The 10,835-nt window shown below is 33.2% G+C and overlaps 1 protein-coding gene across 1 annotated transcript; it reads right to left on the reverse strand.

Annotated features, from left to right (window-relative positions):
* Positions 1–418: 418 nt before the first annotated feature.
* On the reverse strand, positions 419–9,803 carry LOC131859591 (uncharacterized). The gene is made up of 5 exons (XM_059213531.1): positions 9,798–9,803; positions 9,632–9,707; positions 9,453–9,548; positions 623–706; positions 419–570 (listed from the first exon to the last, which is right to left on the reverse strand). Exons 1-5 carry the CDS (start codon positions 9,801–9,803, stop codon positions 419–421), a joined length of 414 nt encoding a protein of 137 aa, XP_059069514.1.
* Between the last annotated feature and the right edge of the window lie 1,032 nt (positions 9,804–10,835).

Raw genomic sequence — 10,835 nt, forward strand, 5'->3', positions numbered from 1 at the left:
CAAATTAATCAGCAATTATTATCTAACAATCTATTGTAATTTGGAACTACGTGCATCCGCCTTATTGGATTGGTCAAAGATTAAGCATAGGGAATGCTTATTTGCATTTTCCAATACCCCATCTAAATTGATAAGGAAGAAACTACTGCTGAAGTTGTTAATGAAATCTCCTACAGACTAAATAGTTGGTACTTACAAAACTTCTATACCAGTGGGAATCAAAACATTTCAGAAACATGTAACATAAGAAACTGAAAGTTGGTATAATTCAGACACAAAGTAGATGAGAGGTCAGCAAATGTTGCAGGCATTGGGATTATCATTGACGTAACCATAATAAGGCCTCTCGACATAAGTGTAATCATAATAATAAGGCCTTTGGACATACAAAACGGTTGGGATCTCTCCTTTCTCCACGTTAATTTTCTCCTCCTTGGTAGGTTCTACACTCAGTAATTCTGCAAAGCCAAAACCTGATTTCCTGAGCTTTCATGTAACATTCACAGGGTCTGCTTCCCCAATTATAGTCATCTTTTTTTTCCTCCATGTCCACAGCCACAGAATCTACCCCTGCAATACAGATTTCCATTCATCAAATTAAAGGCCAGAAAGAGCAGCATACCTTCCACCTCTGCAATCACTTTGAGGGCCTTTCTTTTTCTTTTCTCGTTCTCGATCGTCAATTTTAACACCATTTTCTGCAAATCTGGAGGACAAACATTATATTAGCTCAAACATCGACATGAATCCAAGAACAGGAAGTGATATATAAATAGCTATCTAGACTTACGTTCATTTTGGTATCTTAGAAATGGGTTTATGTGCACAGAAATCAGCGAGGCGTTTTATATGGAGCAGAAAATTTGGTATCCGTACAATAAAATCCCAAAAGTTCGGAGTACGAGGATTTTGGTGTTTGTGTGACGAAGATACAGGAAGAAAGGAGGCATTTTTGAATCCTTCGTCGAAACTCTGTACATGAGTTATTATAATCAGGCGGAATTAGTCAACAACTTTTTAACAGCGTCACTTCGCATAATGAAGATGCTGTATTTGTATATTTTATTGTTTTGTTTGACCATCTTACCATCTTCTCTGTAATGTGAACACAACTTTGCCAGCATGGCTTAAAAAGGGGTGACCATTCTATGCTTCCGGAAGACCAATACGTTTTCTTTAAATTGACTTAAATAGAAAACGAATCTTTTAAACTATAAATAATCATTGACGTAATCCTTGAAATTTGGGTACTTTTATTAAAGCTGTGATTAGGAAACCTGAGTCATTTTTTGGTCTAAAGAAGATTGTAACAAGTGGAATTTCAATGAAGCTTTGAAGTTGAACGAGACGATTCTATTCTCCAGGGGAAATGCAGCATTGGACATGGGTTTCAATGATGGATTATGTTGACTAATATATTATGGTGCATATGGGTAACAGCTACTCAGATTCTCTGATTTATTGATGTATTATAAAGAGTGAAGTTATGGTGTATGAGGGATATGGATGGGGCTGGATAGTCGTTTTAGTGCATATGTTGTATTTTAATTATAAATAGATTCGGAAAAATGAAATAAGAATAAAAGATTTTGTGATCAGTTATAAGATAATAATCAAAAGTGTCAATAAAATATATTTAATTACGTAATCGTTCACCAATAATTAGATTTGGAAGTTACATCACAAAAGATGTTTCTTCATAGCTACAATGGTGAGAACGATATATAGCATGTTGTTGGTTATTGACAAGAAATAAGGAAAATCAACAAAGAATTCCTTGTGCAATGTCAAAGTATACAAATCTCCTCAATTAAATTAAGTGATACTTTTGAAGTTCACTATTATTAATGTCAATTAGTTAAATTCAAACTAAGCCATTAATCTTGCAGCGTAACACAAAAAGATAGTATTTTGAGGTGGAAAGAAAGATAGTAGTAAATAAAACTTGAATCTTCTACCATCATTTGACTTGATATGTATGTATGTACATATATATGTATGTATGTATGTATGTGTGTGTGTGTGTGTTTGTGTATATATAGACATGTATGCATGTATGTATGTATGCGTATATGTATGTTTATGTATACATATAAACAATATATAAGAAAATTTCAATGGTCTAAAATCTTGACTATACACAAATCATTTAATGATATTGATTTTCACAATCCTTAAATTTGATGGGTCTTAAGCTTCTAGACTAGATTGCGTGCTAGTTTTTGAATCAAATTTTCGGATCACACTCGAAGATCCATCATCAAGATATAGAGAGATAGGAGACACAAAAATCATTGTCTAAAAAAGGTGGCGATAAACTATTGTAAAAGGTCCCTATATATGCAAATCATTCCACCAAAATCTATCCTTTTATCCATATACTCATCACAAAAGAGAATGAGGAATGTAAATGCATTAAAAAGAAAACCAATACATCCTATCTGATAGAAACGCCTTTCAAATTGAATAGAGCTAATTTTACCTAGGTTACTTACACATTATGTCATTTTTTATTTGACTTGTGGAATTCGGTGATCAATCTTCATATTCTTCTTTGGCTTCCCTTGTAACTATGAAAACAGAGGCAATTTAAATAATCATATCACTAAAGTAAATCTTTAAAACTATCATTCCTTGATTATAATTTTGATGAGAAATTATTTTATACACCTAGTTCACATAAATGCAATAAACTAACATGTATAACAACATCGACTATCACATTAATATGATGACCAAACTTAATAAGGCCTTTTTCTAGGTTAATTCACATTCAAATATGATAGGAAAGTCACTAGAAACCACCTACCATTACTTTTTAACAAATGAGAATCCCCAAAAAGTGTGATTCAATTTTCACAAAATTGAGAAAAAGGACATTAATTGGGTAAATCATAATACATTTCAACCTAGCTCTTGTAGGGAATTTGTAACGTGCTATTTTTCAAGTTGTGATCTAAAGCATCAATGTCAACTTTAAATCTCTAAAATTTGAGCACAAAACTTAAACAAAATAAATTCATTGAATGTTCATTTTTATTTTAAATTCAATAATAGATTTAGAGGAAAGAAGGGAAGATGTAGATAAATCTTTTTTAAATTGAAAAACACGAAGGGATAAGATGATAGTCATAGGTAGTCTTCGAAGAAGTTTCATTAAATAGAGGTATACATTTTAATATGTAGCTTTAATGGCACCAAGGATTCTACAAAAGCATAAAACTATTCAAAATTATTACTCAATTGAAAGTAACTTTTAGATATCTGCTAGGATAACCATTTCAACAAAACAAAATCTTAAATATCAACACAATTACAAACACATCTTTAAAAAAATAAGAAACTTGGAAAATATTATGACAAGAGGTTTAACGTAATATTGAATGTCTTTGTACCACCAAATAAATGAAGAAGAAAAACTAAACCCATTTTATAAGGAGGATTTTCTCCATTCTAACAAATGGTTAATGTATTGACATGCCTTCCCATTTGATTGTAATCTAGATGTAATTTTTTTTTAATTTCGAAGAATAGGGAAGGAAGGATCTATTCCAACCATTTCACAAGCTACTATTTTCTTTTTAGATAAATTAGACTAATTTTGTGCCATCTTAAAATTTTCCATGCTTCTTTACCTTTATCAACTCTAATTATCTATGAATAGTAGTTAAAAATCATCATCATTTTATATTCCAATATATAATTTTGGGCTGACTTTTGCATCTTGTTTTAATGTAAATATATAAATATGCAAATTGAAAACTATCATTACCATCCCATGTAGCACAATAATTTTTTTTAATACTTTTAATTAAATCCTCACAACCTTTCCTAAAATTCATCAATATGATGAGTACTATACATGAGTAGTGGAAAGTATTCTATTAGAATATTAGAGTTGTTTCACCAAAGAAAGAAACTTAGTACCCAAGTTAAAATGTTTATTCTTGAGTATCTATCGATATTTAATTCATCTTCTTTCTAAATCTATTTGTTAAGTAGAACCTATAATGAAGTAACAATTGGATATGTTCTCAATATTTTGGTAAAAAAACCAACCATTGTAGCATATTAACAATAAACTTACATTATGTTATTTTATATACACTATCAAAGTCAAGTTTGATTAGTATTTTAACCCATTTGTTGAGCCCATGCACAAGTTTTCCATGCCAAAATTAGGTTATCAATAATATATCTATCACCATATACTCTGCACCATACGTTTGATCCTAGTAGTAAAAGTCTTTAAAATTATTTTATAGGAAGTATTCATTAATGTGATAGAGAACCAACTAAAAATTAGGTTATATTTTTAACCTTTAGGTAGAAGATTAATCAAAACTATATTTGTATTTTTTGCTAATAATCCTTTCTCAAATTCTTCTTAGTATAGAAGATAAAAATTAACTTTGATATGTTGTAACATATCTTGGTAAAAACTGACTACAATCCCATCAACAACCAAAATTTTATAAGATGTCATTAAAAAAATCATGTTCCTACTCGTCTGGAGAGTGTATTTTATCCTTGAATTTATTAAACAAGATAAAATTCATTTTAAAATATATTACTTAAGAATATCTTTAAATTTTGTTGAATATTCTTCTATCGATTATCTTCTTTGAAAATTTTCTCATAACTCTATACATATACCCATTAAATATAATCAATAACATGAATTTTTTTAGAGATGGAGTAGTGTAGGAGTGGGAGCTACAGGCATTCAAGCGCTAGGGTTTCTGGCGTGGATCTTGTTGCAGGACTCAAGGATGATGATGTAGATGATTGGGGGCTGGTGGCTGCCTGGGTGGCTTTGTGTTCGATCCTGGTGGTGCGAAGACATTGTGTAGTCTCTTCTTTCGCTTTTAGTTGGGGCTATGTCCATTTTCTTCAGATGTGTGATGGCTTTTCCTATGGGAAAGGTTGGAGATTTGTTCCAGGGTTATTGTTTTCCTTTCATGTTTGATCCTGCTAGTTTTATTTTTGGGTCTCTCTGTTGGTCCTTGGTGGTTTCCGATCCCCTACTTTGTTCTTTGGTTGTTTCTTCTGCTTGGTGCCATTTTTGGGATCATGTATGTGGCTTTTACTCTTCTCTGCTTGGGGTTTTTGCTATGGTAGGCCTCTTTATTGGGAATTTGGTTGTTTGTTGTTTTTCTCTTTGGTTGCCCCCTCTTCGGTTTCTTTTCGTGTTGGGTCCTTTCTTTCAATGCTTGGTGGGCCTTTAGGGTTTCTGTCATTGGGATTTCTACATGTTTTTCTTTTTTGAGCTTTTGCCTATTGCTAGTTGTGGGCTTTTCTACTTTGTTAATTTTTTTTTAAGTTGTTGTGCTATTGGAAGTGGTTGGGTTAATTATTTTAAAGTTGTTGTGCTTTGGTGTCCTTGTCTCCTTCCCCTTTCTCTCACTTTGTTGGGATTCTTCTGCCTCAATGGTGGCCTTGCTTGGTGTTGGAGCTGGTTTTATTTATGTTATGTGTTTTTTTCTCGTGTGGGTGTTTTGGTGATCCTTAGGGTCTTTGGGTCTACATGGTGTTCTTGAGAGGCCTCCTCTCCCCTTTTTGGGTTTTGGCCTTTTGTCTTTTTTTTTTTTTTTTTTGTTGGAGGGGAGGGGGTGTTGCTGGTCTTTTATTCTTCTCTAGACCCTATTTTGTTAGTGTGTTGCTACTTATTTTCAAGGGAACACTTTCGTTTTTTGTTTTCTTAGTTTTTGGTTAAGGGAGGTTTCTTGTTTTGAGGTTGTGTTTGGCCTGGTTGGAGCCTATTTTTTCTATGCTTTTATTTATTTTCAAGTGGGCTTGTTTTGCTAGTATTTTGGGTCATCTCCGTGTGGCTCTTGTGGAGGTGGAGTCTTCTGCTTTTGTGGCTAAGGATTAGTTTTGGCTCTCTCTACTCTTTTCATCCTCTTTTGTGTTTCCTTTTGAGGTGGTGGTGGCCCCTATGGAGGTGGTGACTTGCCATATGGGAGAGGTTGGAAGCTATTTTATGGGGGCTTGTCTTGTCTTTGGTTGCTGGGATGTACGAATGGTTCATGCTTGGCTCTTCTTCTATTAATGTTATGAAGGTGGGATCCTCTTCTATTAAGGTGGAGGGGAGCTTTGCAAAAGAGGTTTGGACTTGTTGGTTCAAGGCCTTTGATATTTGTTGTAGGTTGGTTTTGGGTGCCATTTTAAAACCTAATGAGAAGGTTTGGGGATCCTGTCAAAACCCTTTGTTCCTCTTCTTGATGTTAAGGTTATGGAAGCCTTTCTAAAACCCATTGATAAGGTTAAGGGTTCCTATTTGGAGGTTATGTAAGCCTTGTTAAAACTCATGGTTAATGTAAAGGGTTCTTGGAATCACTATTTACTCATGTTTGAGTAGTTTAGTTTGTTGGCATCGACCTTCTATTTTTACAATCAATTCTTTCATTCTCAGCTTGTGTTGTATGGTTGTGGGTTGGTTGTTGGTTGCCCGTGTAATATTCTATTGTAGCATTCTTTGTGTGGGTTTCAATTCCCATAAAATTAGAGGGTTTTGGGTCCCTTCAAAACCTATTGTACAGGGTTTCGGGTCCCCCTCAAAACATGTTTTTCCTTTAATAGAAAACTTGCATACATCAAAAGAGTTTGCATGTTTTAAATTAGATTCATCCATTACAAACACTAATTTCTCTTTTCTATGTTTGCAATTTAAATAATTTAAAAGAGATGGATTCCTTGTCTCCCTCTTTGATGCATTGTAATATCACTCCCTTTCCCCCCTTTTCTCCTTTATAAGTATAATATTTGTGTAGTTGTATGTTGGTAGTAGCTATAGAAGTTTTTACTCAAATCCATATTAAGTTTTTGTCAGTACATTGTTTTTTCAAATGAGCATAGGAAATTAGTGCATTGAGAAATAGTTGCACACCACCACTCAATCCATGAATCCCCTTCTTAGGGTTTGGGTATATAATTATAGATACTTATAATGGTTGACATACAAGTAAGATTATTTAAGTGAGAAGTACTGAGTTTGAACGGGAGTGGGTAGGTACTATATGCTTGAAATACATGACTATGTTGTGAGAGATAGAGAAATGATATAAATGCATAATAGAGTAGTGCATTGGAACCCATTTTCTATAAGATTGATGAACTAATGATAGGTTGGGAGATACATACAACTTGTTCGACCTACTTAATTTATCATCACCTCTAATTTTGGTATTATACCATGTAAATCAATTATTATTATGAATGGTATATTTTTCATGGATGGGATCAATCACACCAAGTGATTTTAATAAACAACCATTGTAATATTCATTTCTTAGTTTAAAATGATTAATCTAGCTATAATATTTGTGTATGTTCCACTATATTTAAATATCCATGAATAATCCATTTCATGTTAGGTAGGTATTTATATATCTAATTTGAAAGTGCAATCCACTCTTTTACCAATGCTCCATGCATTGATAATACCAAGGACACGAACACAAAAATGTAGATGACCCTCCCTTATCAATGACATACTTTGAAATGCCAGATAAAATATCCATTCTACCTCTTTTTCCATCCAAATGAGGTCTATGACAAAATATAACTTATCTCCATTCATGATATATAGATGTCTAAACTCTATTATGGATAATTTAAATATATTGAAAAAAGTAAAACATCATATTTCAATTTCACACTTGTCTTTTTTACTTTAAAATTTAAATAACAAAACATGAATCCTCTTATGTCCCAATAAACTAACTATAATTCAAGATGTGGAAGGGATAATAGTATAATCTTCATGGGGTGGTACACTATAACTTTTTGTGAAAACAATTTTCTATTGTTCAATCAATATTTTGAGGCATTAGAAGGTGTTTTAGATCTTAATCAAATGTTTTGAGGAATGAAATTGGATTTTTTATGATAACCTAGAGGAGTATGGGAAGGATAAGGAGAATGGTCTTGAGATGGATAATTAATATTAGGAGGAGAAAAATAACAAAATGGTTCTTTCATCTCCCAAACCAATCTCCATTTGTCCACCATGTTCACATGCTTCTTTTATGGAGAATAATCAAGGTGTTCATATATGAGATAGGATGTCATTGGAAGATTAGGAAGGGATGAACTATTAGATGCATGGGGTGAGAAGATGAGACATTATAGAGAATGAAATATTGAGTGAGGAGATGAGCAAGGTGATTATATGGAGCAATTATCAAGGAAGACTAGGAAAATATAATTCTTATATTAGCATAGTCTTGAATCAAGTGGCATTATTTTGGAAAAAATGTGCATTGAGCTAACTTAGACTAATCTTATTTGAAACTTGACACATTCAATTTAATCAAGAAATTGTATATTAAAATTCATTTTGATACAATTATTAGGATGGATCCTTAAACTATATAATTTATTGTAGTTATTCCTACACCAAATAAGTCTTCCTAACTATGCCTACTTTAAAGGTAAACTTAAGGTTAGGTTGACGTGGGTAGTGTGAACGAGATGTGTCTTCAAGATAGAAACTAAAATTATAAGCTTGAAGGTAATGAAATTGTTTATAAACACCCAAATATCATATTAGAAAACTACTTATGTATGGTATGCTGACTTCAATATAACTCATAAGGCTTGAAATTTCCCACCCTAATTATGTTGGTCAATAAAACCCATTAATAAAATATTGTTTAATAATTATATCATATAAAAAGAAAATAAATATGATTAAATGTAGAGATGTCTCCATAACAACATTAGAAAGTAGGAATTTTAAAGATTTACCTAATTTATTGTTGATTTATTCTTCTAACATTGATCTATTTTATCTCTTACTTTTGAGATCTCGTTGATTTGATAACTAGCATCTATTCAACCTTCGAATAACCTATGGCGTTTTTAGTTTCATTTATATGCACTCCAGGGTAAACTTCTTTCGAATTAGATGGCTAGGGTTGTAATTTCCATGTTAAACCGTGTACTCCAATAGTATTGTTATTTTGGGGCATCAACTGAGTTTTTAAGGTTTTGTTAAACATATTACCAAAGACATTTAAGAGTTTAGTACTCCCACATATAATACTTCCGTGCATTCACCTTATCGGATTGGTCAAAGATTAAGCACAGGGAATGCTAATTTGCCTTTCTGAAAACCCATCTAAAAGGATTTGGAAGAAACTTCTGCTGAAGTGGTTAATGAAATCTCCTAAAGACTTTAAGAGTTGACCCGTATAAAACTTCCATCTCAATGGGAATCAAAGACATTTCAGAAACATATGCCATAAGAACTGAAAGTTGGTATAATTGAGACACAAAGTACACGAGAATTCAGCATAAGGTGCAGCCGTTGGGATTATCATTGACGCAACCGTAATCACAATAATAAGGCCTTTGGACACACAAAACGGTTGGGATCTCTGCATTCTCCACCTTAATTTTCTTCTCCTTGGTGGGTTCTACACTCAGTAATTCTGCAAGGCAAAAACCTGATTTCCTGAGCCTTGATGTAACATTCACAGGGTCTGCTTCCCCAATTACAGTCATCTTTTGTTTCTCCATGTCAACAGCCACAGAATCCACCCCTGCAATACAAATATACTTTCATCAGATTATGCAGCAGAAAAACATCTAAACTTAGGGTTTAAGGAGAGAAAAATCAGCATACCTTTCACCGCTGCAATCACTTTGAGGGCCTTTCTCTTGCTTTTCTCGGTCTCGATCGTCAATTTTAACACCATTGTCTGTAAATTTTGAAGACAACGTATGCATTAGTTCAAACTTGGACATGAATCCATGAACAGAGTTATATATAAATAGCTATCTAGACATACCTTCATTTTGATATCTTAGAAATGGGTTTTGTGCACAGAAATCGGCCAGGCGTTTTACTATGCTGCAGAAAATTTGGGATCCGTATATAATGAAATCCCAAAAGTTCGGAGTGCAAGTATTTTGGTGTTTGGGTGATGAATATATAGAAACAAAGGAAGCATTTTGGAATCTTTCGTAGAAACTGCGTACATGAATTTTGATAATCACGTAGAATTAGTTAACAATTTTGTAAGAGCGTCACGTCCGCATAATGAGGAGGCTTTATCGTATTTTTTATTGTTTTGTTTGCGTAGCTTTGTGGCCCCAATTTTATTATCTTCTCTGTGATGTGAACACAGCCAGTTCTGAGCGTGACTTTCAAAGAGATGACCATTCTATGCTTCCGGAAGACCAATTACGATGAATGCACTTACGCTTTCTCTTAATTGATTTCAATAGAAAATGAATCTTTTAAACTATAAGCTTCACGCGAGAAATATATATTACTCCGAATTTTGGTGGATTTCATCATTTAAATAGCAAACCAAACCAAACCTTTCGTCGGCTAATAAGAGAAACTGATGTTAGGGGGACCACACGATGTATAGGTCAAATCTGTGATTTACAGGCTGGATCATTCCTTTGCAATGTATGAAATTTTAAATTTATACAAGTAAGGGAGTTGGTTTGGGTCATGGGTTTGCTTTTTAATGGTTCAGATTAATCTGATGCGCAGTGGTAAATGGGCAATTATGTGCATCCTCAAAGGATTAGTCTCATTTTAGCTCGCCCCTTCCTGGCCCCAACTTGACAGTTTGTAAGCCCAGTGTAAGGCAGGTTGGGCATTAGACTGACACTACTGGACTTAAAAGAAAAATGACAAAACATAGCTTAGTTAAGCAGTTTTAAGACACATCATGATACTTACACAAGTAATATAGTTGAATTATTTTGACTTGATTTTTTTTTTATCCCTATTCAAATTGAAATGAGCACTTGCACTTTGTTTAGAGCATTGGATGTCTGTTACATGCAACTCAAATAATATAGGAAAGATT

Source organism: Cryptomeria japonica, chromosome 2, assembly GCF_030272615.1.
Source record: "Cryptomeria japonica chromosome 2, Sugi_1.0, whole genome shotgun sequence".
Classification (NCBI taxonomy): domain Eukaryota; kingdom Viridiplantae; phylum Streptophyta; class Pinopsida; order Cupressales; family Cupressaceae; genus Cryptomeria; species Cryptomeria japonica.